At 50.7% G+C, this 14,318-nt stretch overlaps 4 protein-coding genes across 4 annotated transcripts; 1 reads left to right on the top strand and 3 right to left on the bottom strand.

Annotated features, from left to right (window-relative positions):
• Window positions 1-1,410: 1,410 nt before the first annotated feature.
• N7506_011530 (proteasome activator BLM10) lies at window positions 1,411-7,412 on the bottom strand (the record flags this gene model as incomplete). Its single annotated transcript, XM_056960821.1, has 4 exons — window positions 1,411-1,473; window positions 1,536-6,502; window positions 6,564-6,922; window positions 6,982-7,412. The coding sequence occupies 4 exons, from the start codon at window positions 7,410-7,412 to the stop codon at window positions 1,411-1,413; spliced, it is 5,820 nt and encodes a 1,939-aa protein (XP_056805355.1).
• A 778-nt stretch (window positions 7,413-8,190) lies between these two features.
• N7506_011529 (uncharacterized protein) lies at window positions 8,191-9,640 on the bottom strand (the record flags this gene model as incomplete). The annotated part of the gene is made up of 3 exons (XM_056960820.1): window positions 8,191-8,578; window positions 8,626-9,244; window positions 9,277-9,640. The coding sequence occupies 3 exons, from the start codon at window positions 9,638-9,640 to the stop codon at window positions 8,191-8,193; spliced, it is 1,371 nt and encodes a 456-aa protein (XP_056805354.1).
• A 1,163-nt stretch (window positions 9,641-10,803) lies between these two features.
• N7506_011528 (uncharacterized protein) lies at window positions 10,804-12,597 on the top strand (the record flags this gene model as incomplete). Its single annotated transcript, XM_056960819.1, has 1 exon — window positions 10,804-12,597. The coding sequence occupies one exon, from the start codon at window positions 10,804-10,806 to the stop codon at window positions 12,595-12,597; it is 1,794 nt and encodes a 597-aa protein (XP_056805353.1).
• A 427-nt stretch (window positions 12,598-13,024) lies between these two features.
• N7506_011527 (aldo/keto reductase) lies at window positions 13,025-14,221 on the bottom strand (the record flags this gene model as incomplete). Its single annotated transcript, XM_056960818.1, has 4 exons — window positions 13,025-13,531; window positions 13,582-13,938; window positions 13,993-14,143; window positions 14,196-14,221. 4 exons carry the CDS (start codon window positions 14,219-14,221, stop codon window positions 13,025-13,027), a joined length of 1,041 nt encoding a protein of 346 aa, XP_056805352.1.
• Window positions 14,222-14,318: the final 97 nt, after the last annotated feature.

Genomic DNA, 14,318 nt, shown 5'->3' with positions numbered 1-14,318 from the left:
TCATCACCGACCCGAAGGTCTGAGACGGTAATTTCCAGCGTATTTTCATACACATCGCGTTCATCATGATAAGGTAAAGTAGGAGCAAAGGAAGAAAAAGTAAGGCACTCACCATCCATGCTTGTTGTTGTGAGAAGATTTGCAACTAATGAAATGGCTTTTTCAATCAAGTCTGGAAAGGCGAGTTAGCTCAGTCCGAGTCAATCTTTGTGAGATGATTCAAAGTAATGACGTGGTATCAGCCTGACGTGCAATAACAGAAGTTTCATTCCCATTTGGGGTCAAAGACTCTAGTTTGTTTGGTTATAGGTATCATCATTGAGGGAGGTGCAAGTATGGGAGGGTAGTGGGAGTGGAGGCGACAAGAAACTCACCATCGTTGCAAATCCTGCGAGTCGACTGTTGGTTAGTGAGCAGAATAGGAGTTCTAAGACTTGAGGCCAAGGTTGAATGGAATCAATCTCCAATTGCAGTGGAAGCATTAAACCATGCTGGAGATGAGCGTGGAATGTTGAGGAGTGAAGAGTTCGGCGGCAGAAATTTGTACTTTTTCAAGCTCCCCGGGCCGGAACCACCTTCACCCGAGCCTAGTCCACATTTGGCCTAGCTCCGTCTCAGCCGAATCCTCTTATGTCATCGTTTTCCTCGGCTCAGTCCTACCAGGGCTAAATGTAGTTTGTCGCATGAATTACCTTGCCCCTTCCAAAATAGATCAGATTACAATGTTGTAGGAACTTTGGAAAAAGTCCAGTATTTGCCCAGGTGACTCCAAGCCCTGGAGGCTGTTTGTTTGGAAGATGCCCAGCGTCGCTAGTCCCCTAAGTATAATTCTCTGTTCCCGAGGTCACGGCTTGGCTTGAATCGAGGGTTCGACCAATCGAATGTTAACTGTATGTACAATAAGTTGGAACTTTGAATGGACAGCCAAAAAAACAGTTCAAAAGATAGTTCAAAAGACAGTTTAAAAGATACAGAGTGGGGAGTAGTTAGAAAGATAGTTAGAATGACAGTTAAAAAAAGATCCCAAAGTTGATGATAGTTCTGTTTCTTTACCAATCGAGATATGAGATTGAGCTAATACATAACTACGCCTATTTACAAGTAACTATCGTCGTCTTTTTGGCCGCGCGTGAGCGCGGCACTGAGGCTTGTACTTATAATCTCAGCAAGGCTCACCTGTATATATTGGCGCAGATTCTAAAATTGTATGCCACGATTCACGATCTTGGAACCTTCCAAGGTTGAAAGACCCATGGATCGGAACCTTGGAAGCATGTACACGGGAAGCATGTACACGGGAAGCATGTACACGGAAATTCTTATTTTTTCAAGGTTATCACATTACTGATATGAATAATGAAACCTAAAGTATGAACGAGTAAAGATAGATGACTCGGAGTTAAGCTCCATTCACGCGAAATAGCTCTTCCATAAGACTCCCGATAAATCTTCCAGCTGATCCGAGGTGAAGGCCTAGAAATAATTGGTTAGTAACTCGAATAGTGTAACAAGACAGAAAAGAGACCAATACGAACCTTTGCATCAATGTGCCAAGTATCTTGCCTGGTCTTCTTGAACTCGCTGATGATGGACTTGACACTCGAACCCACGATACCAGGGTCACTGGCAGCGCGAATGCTGAGAGAAGTCAGAGCCTCGGGCATCCATTGAGGCGGAGGACTGTTGTAAGGGAAAGCTTGGATCAGAGCACCTAGACCAAGGACGGCACCGTGACGAACGATGATGAGACGGTTGTGCTCGGGCGTGGGGGTTCCGGCGTTCGATGAAACGGCAGATGAGACTCCGGGGCGGAGGTTCTTCGGTTTCTTGGGAAGAGGGTTGTCTGCCAGAGCCTTGGTGAAGCGCGTCTGGAAGCGGCTGACCATCTTTTCACGCAGGAAGACGGGTGAGCAGCGGATCATGCCGGAGAGGGTGGCTGAGGCACCAGCACGGACTTCGTGCTGAGTGTCCTCGAGCATGGAGGCAATGCATTCGAAGAGCTTGTCACGGTCTCCCTGGTCGAGAAGGAAGAGGCGACGGAAGTAGATGATTTGGATGTTGATCATCACGCGCAGACGTTGGTGCCATGACGGAGATGTTTGTCCAATGCGAATAAGGGATTGAATGAATTGTGATTCCTTCTCGGCGGGGTAGGGGATGTTGGGAAGATGACGGAAGACGTGGTATGCAAGAGACTGAAGCTCTGGGTCTTCCTTCACATCCATCATGTGTAGAAGTTGTGCAGTGAATACGTCAGGGAAGAATGGGACAAGTTGTGTGCACTCATGGGACGACAGTGTCGAATCCAGCCAGAGAAGTACAGTCTTACTGCCCGAAGTGTAAGAAGAGGGGGTCTGTTGCCCAGGAGTTCTGACTTTGCGCCATTCCTCGATCTGAGTAAAAACCCCACGGATCACCTTGGAGAAATCCTCGCTGGGCGCGTAAGGGTAGTCACCAACTGACGAAGAAGCTTTCTGGGCCTCTAGAAGGTGCTTCACATCCGGGTATGACTCGTGGTACCGCGTGCGATAGATCGTTGCCAGAGTTTGACCCATCGCCTCACGGACACCCTTGTAGGGGTGGTCCAGATGCCCAAGGAAGTCTTCCACAATAGGCTTTTCAAGCTGGTAGTGCCAGCCGGAATCAATGATGCACTGGTGCAACAGGTTGATCTTAGAGCTTTCCTTGAAGGCGGCATTGGTTGACATATCAAGACGGAAGCTAGACAGCCAATCAACCAAAGGCCAGGCACGGCGAGGGTCGCGACATTGCAGGATCATGTGGAGGAAGGTTGTCCAGTACCCGGAGTTCTCCGGCGTGAGGCCGTCAGTGAAGATCTTTCGGATGATAGGGAATGCATATTCCCAGATCATGGTTCGTTTCTCAACACCCACATCTGCGACTGATGAGATCAGAGCACCAAGAATCTCAGCCGTGGCACGGTGCTGGTGCTTGTCGCTGCCATCTTCAAAGACGCCCTTGATTTCCTCCTGAATTTCCTCAAAGGAGACATCCGTGAGCTCATCTCGGATCATGAGTTCAAATGCATAGAGGAGCATCATGGCACATGACATGCGGAATTTATCAGCCGATGGGTCCCGTGGCTCCTGCTTCAAGTACATGAAGAACTTGGAGAACCATTCGCGAGTAAACAGCTTGCCCATCTTGGTGCGCACTTTCCACTCGACGTCATCATATTCAATGTCCCGAGCTACATTGGACTTGTAAGCTGGCATAGTTTTGCCCCATACGAGCCAGCCAGGGAAGTCGTGGTCAACATAGTACTCAGCTTCGGGCTTTGCGAAGCTAGACAGATACTCTTCAGTCCAACCTTGTTCATCAGGCTTTGTTGCAACCTTGATCTTCGACGGGAATCGTTGATGGCCGAGGATGTAGTTTTTGTAGTCGTGAGTGCAGATGGCGCGTACGTCGATCATGGTGAACAGTGCAATGAGAGCCTGAGAGTACATGCCTCGCAAGCCAGGGTGATCGTCGATGGAGCCGAGCGTCATCAGTTCAAGCAAATTATCACTAGCGATGTAATCGAAGCGAAGACCCATCGTGATCACAATGGTTGCAGCACGACTAGCGATCTTCCAGTGTGACACACGTGCAAGGTTGACAAGCTCTTCAGCGAGATCAGCTTTCTTTTTCTCAATTGCCGCACGCTTGCTATTCACAACAGCCCGCTTCTTGTCGATTTGCTCCCGCACATTCGTGGTAGGAGCGATTGCTTCAATGATCTCTTGATCCAAGATTGCCATTCTTTCCATAGCGCGACCATAGTCCATCACCTGGAATACAGCACTGGAGCAGATTTTCTGGACAGAAGGCTTATCAACAGCGCTTGCATCGATGAAGGCCCTGACAAGGGCAGGGGTGTACTTCCAATGCCGCCCAACCGTCTTGGCAACGCTGCTCAGAAGAAGAGAGAATAGTGCGCCCTTGATGCGGGCATGGTCGTTTTCCTTGATACCCTTCTGCAATGCCGTGAGCAGAGGGGGGATCACGAGGAGTCTTCCACCGTAAACTGCCTTGAGGGCAGACTCGCCTGCATTCTGAGCATTACGACGTGTCTCTGTGTAAAGCGAGACACATGATTCAGCTATGTCAAGGAGGAGGATTTCATCCAGCTTAGATCGTGGGCGTGGAGCAGCGTTATGACGAAGACGTTGGAGGTGATACACATTGGCCCTGCGCACAAGTAAAGGTCTGGGGTACTTCTTTCGCATGCCGCTCATCTTGTAGGGGTGAATGTCTGCTGCGAGAAGTCTTGTAACTCGGTCAAGGACGTGGGCAGACCTTTCAATGCCGACGTCGACGAACCAAGATCTAAAGGCAGAGTACAAAGCACCGAAGCAAGGAACGTCATCCTCTTGGTTTTCGCTCAAGAAGCGGTGCACTTCGTGCAAGACCCACCCAGTACGCTCACGAAGCTCATGAATCGCGGTATACAAGGGATCTCCTTCTTTGAGGGCGTAACCAGTCGGGTATGTAAATGCCTGTCGAACGATTCCATCGTCAGAGCTATCCAGTGCGACATCGGCGTCTGAATCCATGGCTTCTGAGGCCCCGGTACCGTCTGCCATGTCAACATCGCCATTTGAGGGTCCCTGCGTGGTGGTCGATGCTGCCTTCGGGTCAAAGAGAATAGATACTCCGGACAAGACGAGTCGTATGAGGACAAGGTTACGGGTAACCTCATCTGACCAATCCTTGCCACTTCCATCACGTTTCACGCTCGATGTTTCATGAGTCAATGCAGATAATTGCTTCAAGGCTGTTTCTGTCTGGCTTTTGAAAACATCGACGGCAAACTCAACTTCCTCACGTGTGGAAACATGCCACTTGATGTTAAGGTTATTCACATCGGCTTGGTAGCTCCAATGCTGGGGTCCAATACCGTTGGCAACGACGGACGGCTCATACAGAGAGAAATCGTTCGTGTATGTTCCCGTCAAGTTGAGCAAAAGATGGTGGATGAAGTTGGAGATGTGAACTGTGGGAATACCGCGACAGTTTTGTTGCATGTAAACGGCGATGTCAAACAGTTCCTTGCGGTGATTGATAACAGCGCTTCCAACATGAACAACACACATGCTGAGCATACTGACATTCCAAACCAGACCACGATCACGAGGAAGGACATCTGTCCCCGTAGTTCGGGTCGAGCCAGCACCGTTTTCCTCAATTTCGGTCCGAATAGCCGAAGTCAACACCGGGATGAAACGCTTAAGAGCCTTTTCGGGGTTGACCTTGCAGAGAGCATTGCAGATGAAAGCCATTGCATCCCTCGCCTGGTGAATGACGTGGTTAGACACGAAATCGACGATTTTCCCGAGTGCAATGTCGTAGTATTCCGGGGACAATGAAGCAAGTAGCGGCATGAATGTGGCAGGCAGCGTGTTCACAATATTTTCCTCGGGCGATCCGTTTCGGACTCTGGAAACGTCCGGCAAGTTCTCAAGCAAGGTGAACACACGTCCCAAGAAGGAGATTATAAAGTCTCCGAAACCACATGTTGAAGAACGCAGGATCATTTCTTCTGTCTCGTCATCCAGCTCAGTATCATAATTCATCTCCAGGTCTGCGCCTTGTTCCTCCATTCTTTCCATCTCACCCGAGATCCATTGCATGGCGAGCATGTTGCAGTTGACATTCTCTTGTCCTTGGGTGAGATCATACATAGGGATATTGTAACACGCTGATTGAATGAACGAAAGGGCGTGGAGTGACTTTTCGAGGTCATTGGCATCGATACCCGGTAGGGCGAGACCCATGAGGGTTGTCATGTGGCAACGATATCCCCTGGTCCGTACAATGATGCGGGATAGCACCTGCATGGCCCGGAGCGAGGAGGTAGTTCGGTGCACTTCAACCAGACCCTGCAATGCAGGATAAATCCGCTGTAGAGCACCGGGCAAGATAAGATTGGGTTCCAGGTAGGCCAGACCTTGGAGGGTTGAAAGCGAAAAGGTCATTGCGCTGCTGCTCTTGGCATAGATGCCCATAAAGATCACGTCTCTGATGCATAGCACGAATCGTCGCTTCAAGGGCTCAGTCAATCGCCGCTCAGGGGGAATATCTAACTCTCCACTCTGCTCGCGGTTCCAACGCATAACGAAGAAGTCGGTCAGATAGTAGACCAGCTGGGACAAGGTCTTAGTCCAGCCACCGGAGTTAGAGGGGTGGAAGAAGGTTTCTACGGCTTGTATGAGACCCTCCAACTGTGTGAGAACTGATGTCTCGGAATCCACGCAAGCAGGGGAGAGAGACATTACTATCCATCGGGCAATGTGATGAGCCACGGGATGTTTGCGCCCATCGCGGTCAAGCATAATTCCAAGTCCGGAAGAGATATCCACGAGAGCACTGTATGGAGAAGTGGACTGACCGACAGGAATCTCCAACAGTCTCAGAATTGCAGTAAAGATGAGCGCAGACTGTTCCTTTGTGAAGATACCATACTCGGAGAATGGAATGTGACCAGCTGGCAGAGAGTCTCGCGCGAGCCGGGAAAGATAATCTAGATAGGTTGTGTCGAATGTTTTTGAGCGACCAACCAGAGACCAAAGATGGAATTGGGTAGGCAGGTGGTTTTGGGGTAGGAGATCGGCTCGAGATTCGGGGGGGCGGCGATGTCGGAAGCAACAAATTAATGAGTCCTGCGACAACGAAGGCTCCCTCTGAGAACGATGTGGTGTAATGCGGCAAAAATTCCTCGAGCATAGCAGGGAGTTCACATGGGTCGACGAACAATTGCGCGAACGCGCAAAGCTTGGTCAAGGTCTTGATATTTCTTTTCAAGTTGGTCGAGTGAACGAGGCCGGACTCGGTGGGGAGGACGAAGGCCTTCAGTTCCTTGTAAAGTGGCTTCCAATCTAACACCAGATCGCTGATGGGTCTCAGGTAATGCTTGCGCCTAAAGTGCCGAGTTAGCAAAGCCATACCAAGCCTATATCCAGATCAGATCGAACTTACTTTGTGAGAAGCATGAACATGCTCGAGAAGCGTTCAGCAACCTGGGGATCAATCCCAGGGGCAAGTGCCAGCTCATAGTATAGCTTCACCAAACTTATGCGTTCTGCTCGGGTAGGATCAAATTTGAGTGACAGCCAGCCGCGGAGCTCGCGTGTCCAGTGTACGGCTCCGGGATTGAAGTCGCCGGCCTCCACTGCGATGTAAAGCTGATTCAAGATCTCTCGCAGGTTCTGGTTTCGCTCCGACTCATCCTCTGGTTTGTACGGAAGATATTTGAAGTATGGATAAGTGCGAGGCCGCACACGGGCTATGGGCTCACCCTCGCCATTTACGGCAACGGGCTCCCCGCCGGGTGAGGTCGCTCGTGAGAGCTCTTGTGCATGATGAAAGTTGTCGGATGTGAGAATCGCCTTCGGGCCTGCGGCGTCCATGGTGGGAGGGAGGTGGGGAGGGAATGGGTGCGACAACGCGAGGCGGAGATGAGGTGAGGAGTCGTTGCTGCCGGGTGAGCTCTGGCAATACGTCAGCAACGCGGATGTTTCACGATTTGCCTCCTATCTGCTTAGGAGAGCCCACGCAATGATATTGGAGATCCCACTTACTGTCAATAATGGCTTTCAAGCTCCAAGTCTGAAAAGCGCACGATGTACTGCGGGAGACGGTGTTTCATGCGCCTATATTCGCATGAGACACTTTCCGGTCAGCGAGAGGAAAGAGGCAATAGGCTCAGGTTCAGAGTTTCCTGAGATGTACAGCGGTTCAGTAAATTGACCTCTGAAAGCTGGGATGGTGAAGGTCAAGACGGTCAAAGAGGAGAGAGTCGAGATTGTGATGACATAATTCTACGTAACCTCAAGCTTGGGCCCTGCATATAGACCCGAGTGGAAAGATGGAAGAGTAGGAGATCTAAAGATGCAAATCACGAAGAATCCACAAAACTTATCTTTTAAAAGGACCTTTGAGAGAAATTTCTACAAATATGGACGACACAAAAGACCTCTGAGCGGTGATGTACAACTTAGGCAGACAGCCGCCTTACGCAAGCGAATCGCCCAACCCCCGGGTAAGGTCACTCACTATTGGGGGTAGCTGCATATTCGGTCTTTGCCAGGGTTCTAGACCGAGATATTCACCTCCTATGGAATTTAATATACATGGCAAGTGAGCCGGGCCAATGTAAGCCCGATTGTTCCTGCTTATCGTACTCGCTCACGCCGGCGGCAAAAAGGAACCGAAAAGAACCCCTTGGATCAATGCATATGCGACCATGCCGTATACAGCAACGACAAGGATGCGGCTCTTTTTGAGCGCACTAGTTTCATATTCCACGGCACTAGTCACCAGATACCAGTACCACAAAGGGTAGCCCGATGAAATCCGGTTGATGATTTGGACGTGGTAGCTGGTGAAGGCCATAACTGCCAATATGCCCTGGGGAATTGCCAGTCGAGTAAGCATTGACCCCGGACTGGTTGAGGAAGAAGAGGGGCTAGTCAAGGCCCACCACGAGGAACGGCACAAGATGACCAACATGGGCGCCGCCAACAAGAAAAGAGGGATGTTGGAAATTGTCCAGTACCGCAAGAATCCCACGTCCCTGAGATAATCAGCATATAATAAGCGAGAGTTACGAATGAGTCTTACCAATAATGACTCTGGACCCAGCCGTAGATGCTAGGCACGGTCCACTCGCACCATGGTCGGGCATCAGATTCAGCCAGACAATATATGCGGTATGCTAGAACCTGAGGAATGACAATGCTAGAGGCGACAATGCAGCCACCGAGAACAATGACTGCCAGTCGGACAGTGTTGTGCACCGTAGGCCCTCGAGTCACGGTCTTCCAGGCCAGGACGACTGCATCGTAGGCAAAGAGGAAACCACTCAAAAGGCCATTGCTGCGAACCAAGGTTGCCACAGCGAAGAGAACAGCGGCCGTCAGAACCCTGAAGTCTCGAAGACGTGTTGATCCATTGCGCTCGGCGATCAGCGATGACGAGTAGAGATAAAACCCAGTCATGTTGAGGAAGGAAACGATGGGCTCTCCGTAGGGCGCCGATAGAAAGGCGCCTGCAGGTGAGATGATGTGAAGAGCCGCAGACAAGAAACAAATGAGATGTTGAGTTGCTGTGGCATGGCCGAAGATGTTGGCTGACAGCTGGTAGAGTGCCAGCACAGACAGATAATGGGTGACGTGGGAGATAGCGACTCCTATCATTGCAGTGCTAGCTGGTCCTGTCACACCACCAGAGAGACGAATGCCTGTTTAGGTAAGTATGGAGTCGGTCAAATACATGTTCCTCGAAAGAAAGGATCAATACCAGAGACGAAGAGCCCCAGGATCTTTGGGTAGCCAAAGGCCCATTGCTGCTCAAAAGTGTATCCCTTTTCGGCGATATCAAGAAAGTAGATGCTGTCCCACCTGGCAAATTTGAGAGGACCCGAAAAAGACTCAGAGTTGCTAGCAGTTGTGGAGTCAATGTAAGAGAGCAATGAAGTAGATGTGTCATAGCCTGGCCCAGGGCACAGGTTGACCACGATGTATAACAGAATCTTCCATAGCCAGAATGCGACCGTCAGACTTCGAATTGGATTATCCAATCGAAGGAGCTTGGCAAAGAGAGGCGGTGGCCGTTGAGTCGGCTGGACTGAAGCCATTTGGGAGGAGCTAATTAGGGCACACGAGAGTCTAGATCCAGCGTGTGGTGCGGAAAAACATGACACGTTCATAAAAGATGCACAATTAGTCAGCGGAGAATAGTGAAGTGGACCGGGACACCGGGAGCCGGATCTCCCGGACATCCTTGATGATCTTCACGGTGATCGGGTGAATCACTCATCCCTCATGCACTAACTGAAAGAGACGGTTTGATATTGAAAGGGCTGGTTCTGCATCCACCATTTTCAAGAGTTGCCTCAGGAACGGCCAGTCTCGTATCCCAAGGCAAGGCTGGCGACTACATACACTAGTTACCCACAACCCAGCCCTATACCCGCGCAAAAGTGTATGATTTGCCACAACCGCCCATGAAACCCTGGAAAGAGGTCTGAAAATTCCGAGCAGCTCGGCCAAATTGACTTCTCCGTGCTCCACCTTTTAAAAGTTTCCTTGCAACCCTCTGCGACTTGATGCATAATCATCAATCATCAATAATTGCAACCCTGCAAAGCCTGAACAGACTCGTATCACAGTATGACAGCCCACAGCGGTAGTCCAAAGCTATACGAGATACGAGCACTTGGCTGAAGAAATGAAATTACCGGAGGCTTGCCAAGCAGCTAGTATACAAGTATATGAACACTACTAGTAACTATGAGATCCAGATGACGTTCATGATCGCCCACGGCACTCGGAGCTGTCGGAGGCCGTACACGACCGGAGCCGCTGACAGGCATAAACTTGGTCCGAGGTCATCTGTGTGGGAGAAAAAAAGGTTCCACTAGGAGCACTAAGAGAAAAAATAATAGTAATAAAATGAAGAAATTAAAAAAAGAGAGGTTTTTTTCTCAGCTTCTATAAGGCTGACCGCCCCATGTTCGGGAATTAACCCTTTGTTGCTCCTTCTATGGGATAAAAAACCACTGACCCCTTTGCATATTCCTGCACATTCCAGCCTCTTCAATCTTTCAATCTTGATTACAAGTGATCAAGGTTGTACATACTACATTATTCATTTTTTTGTTCCCCACAGAGCTCCCCCGGCTAGGCTGCTCCCCCGCAGCTGACGCGTTTGAATACGGGCGTTCGCGCCTAGAGTGTGCCCAGCTGAAATTCCGATCTTGGTTTCCCAGTACCAATGTGGCTCCGCTAGGGCTCAAGAATGCTATTGAATCTTGGCCTCACAGCGGATGCCGCAGCTGCCCACGCGAATGAACCCAAGGAATCAGAAATACACCCCGTCACTGCCCGTTCACCAACTTTCTCATTGTCTACACTGCCCTTTTTGAACACCTTCTGCTCTCGCCCCACGACACCCGATGGGTTTGATGCGTGTCCAGGGGTTGTTTCCGCCATGGAAATGAGGCCGACTGAGTTGTCATCGGGCTCCAGTGAAATGAGACCAGTTTCCGCCGCCGCCAGGCCACAGCCTGTTCGTGTGCACACGGATCGCAAGTCGCGACCTAAAACAGCTTATCAGTTCGCACATCCTGCGGCTCATGCGCGTCACAAGCGCTTGAGACTCCGCCCCAAGCTCCTCTTACAGTTGCAACAGGTGTCACAGACTCCTAGGCCCATACCAGTGGTGGATGTCCTGCCTTCTACTTCCTACCTGCCCCTCCTGGCGCGCAAATTCCCGGCGATATATCGCACCCGAAACGGATTGGGTCCCAATGACGTCGTGGTGGTGATAAGCGAGCAATATGAACAGACTGTCGCCAGCATACCTGAAAAACGCATTAGCTCGGAGGACGAGGACGAGGATCATCGCGAGGTTGTGGCCACCATCTGTCAAAAGCTACAGGAAGACGCGAGACTGAAAGGGAAGGCGGAGATATGTCTCAACTTTGGGCCTGTCTGGGAAGCGACACCACTACCGAGCGGGTCCTTTGAATTTGTTGCTCAGACGGACAACGGTGTGCAGGTCGTGAGGTGGGCGCTGCGCAGTGGGAGGAGTCGTCGAATGACTGCTCCTACCGGAACCCAACGTGAGAGTGGCAAGCGATTTACGTTCAGCGTTATCGATCCCAGCACCCGCCGACATCCAGTCATCGCGTCTTTGACACGGAACCAGCTTGAAGTAAATGATGAATACTCCATGCCCACTCGGTCTGGCACCGGTCCTACTACGCCAAACTCAGGAATGTCAGTGGCCAGCGACGCCTCGGACGGAGAAGCTCCATTCGATTCTCACCCAGTTGTTCTCGATGATGGGCTACGGACTCTGATCATCATCACCGGCATCTGGGTCGCTTTCCGGGAAGGATGGTCCGACAATCTCCGATACGGCGATCCGGTCTCTGCCGCCGGTGCAAGGGCGCTCATGTCTCCAGCTTCTTCCAGACACGCCTCTCCGACAACTGCTAAGATGGAAATTGACTCTTTCCCCGAAAATGAACCGGTCAGCCCAATCAAAGAGGTCACCAGTGGAGCCAAGCGATGCATGTCAATGTCCAAAATTCGTCGCTCTACTGACCCCGTCCAGGCAGACGGGGATGCATTTGGCAGTTTGTCCAAGCGCTCGAACTCCACTGGGGCGGCATTCATGGACCGAGCCAAACGCCGCTCTGCCTCGGGCCTTAGCACCAAAGTAAACAGACACAGCATGTTCACTAGTTCTGAACTCGGCCGGGAGATTGTTGTCTCCCGCCCAACGTCCCGCCCTCCATCTATACGTCAAAGTTCTGCCGACTCGGCGGAGCTATCGCATTCTGTTCGACCGAAGGAAAAGTCCCTCACGAAAACGAAAGCACCTAAAGACATCAAATTTGCATCAGGACCAGACAAAGATATCCCGGTCCCAACACCTCGCAACACAACACACAAAAGTGCGCCCAAAGAAAAGCCAGCTCCTCCACGGGCCGAAGCCTCTGATGCAGCGCCAACCAAGAGCAAGCGCCGAAACCGCCTGAGCTCCTTCTTTGGGATTTTCCATCGCAAACACGATACCCACTGACTCATTGAATCATTTTTTACATCACGAATACCCCCAAATTTATGCCCGCTGTCTGGCCACACATGTCTCTTTCCTCAAACATCAGCCTTATGTCCTTTGCATCTAGCATAAGCCGGGCGTTCTTACATCGGCAGCGTGATCCGTCTGGTACGGATACTTGCCCCTGTTGGTTTTTTCTCATCTCAAATCTCCTCTCATTCCAACTAGCATCCCACAGCATTGTATGCGCATACTACCTGAATATTTCCATATCCCCTCTATGTACTCAAATTCGAATTCATCAGTTCCACATGACTATATCCGTCCATCCATGGATGTCGGTTGTTAAATCTATTCCATAGTAATCTCGTATATTATGAGTGCAAAGGGAATCTCATAAATACATCATGACATCATTTGCACGGTATACACATGCCTAGCTCATCGCTTACCGCTCAAGAGCAGTAACAGTCTTGGGGATGTAAGGCTCCTCCAGATATTTGATCTCCTCTGCCGACAGCTGAACCTTGGTAGCAGCAACCGCCTCGTCAATACGATCAATGCTATGGAGTCCAACAATAGGGTTGATGCCCGTGTGTGACAGCGACCAAGCAATAGCGACCTGCGCCATACTGACGCCCTTCTTCTTAGAGATTTCCTCAACCCGGTCAATGATAGCCTTATCGGCCTCAGACTCGCGGCTGCGCACAAACATCTTCAGAGCGCCATCACTGTTCTCGCGCACAGTTCCGCGAGATCCCCAGGGCCGAGCCAGCGCACCACGCGCAATAGGAGACCAGGGGATAACACCCACGCCGGCATCCTGGCAGTAGGGGATCATCTCGCGCTCTTCCTCGCGGAAGATCAAGTTGTGGAAGTTTTGCATTGCGATAAACTTGTGCCAGCCGTTGCGCTCGGCGATGTTTTGGAGGGTTTGGAATTCCCATGCAGCCATCTGCATTAATATTAGCGTGTGATGCCGTGGGGACATTCTGTTTGACTCACTGAGCTGGCACCGAGGTACCGGACCTTGCCGCTTTCAACGACATCGTTGAGCGCCTTCATGATCTCCTCGCGAGGAGTCTCCCGGTCCAATCGGTGGATTTGCAAGACGTCGATGTATGTGCCCAGACGTTCGACACTAGCATCGACTGCGTCAAAGATATGCTTGCGCGACAGTCCGGTGCGGTTGACGAATGGACCGTTGTTGGTAGCGGAGGCAGAGATGGGAGGGAACTTGCCCTCGTCATCAACGCCGAAGAAGCACTTGGTCAGAATGACCACGCGGTTGCGAGGGATGTTGTACTTCTTCAGGGCCTTTCCAACGACTTCCTCGGATTTGCCGTGGGAGTAGACGTCGGCCTAGTTGATGATCTCAGCGTGGGTACTCGTCAGACAGAGAGCTAATTGACTTACCGTATCCCAGGTGTTGATACCCAATTTGTAGGCATGTTCAATCAGGGGAAGAGAATCCTCCTCGTCGAGAACCCAGTCTTGCCATTGCTTACTTCCGTAGCCCATAGTACCCAAGATGATCTTGGAGATCTTGAGGCCGGAGTTTCCAAGACTGTTACACCCATGTCAGCGTATGTAAAGATTTGATTGTCGAGGACCCATACCGAACGTATTCCATTGATTCAGCCATTTTGAATGTGATTTGAAGGTTTCAATGATCTTATACAGGAGGTTGTCAGTGTTGGGCCTGATATAACTGGAGTACGGCTATGACGTCAATGGCATAG

The sequence above is a fragment of the Penicillium brevicompactum genome (assembly GCF_028827555.1).
Source record: "Penicillium brevicompactum strain IBT 35665 chromosome Unknown utg000009l_segment0_segment0, whole genome shotgun sequence".
NCBI classification, from domain to species: Eukaryota; Fungi; Ascomycota; class Eurotiomycetes; order Eurotiales; family Aspergillaceae; genus Penicillium; species Penicillium brevicompactum.
Note: the sequence above shows the minus strand (reverse complement) of the source record. Positions and strands in the feature narration are given on the sequence as shown.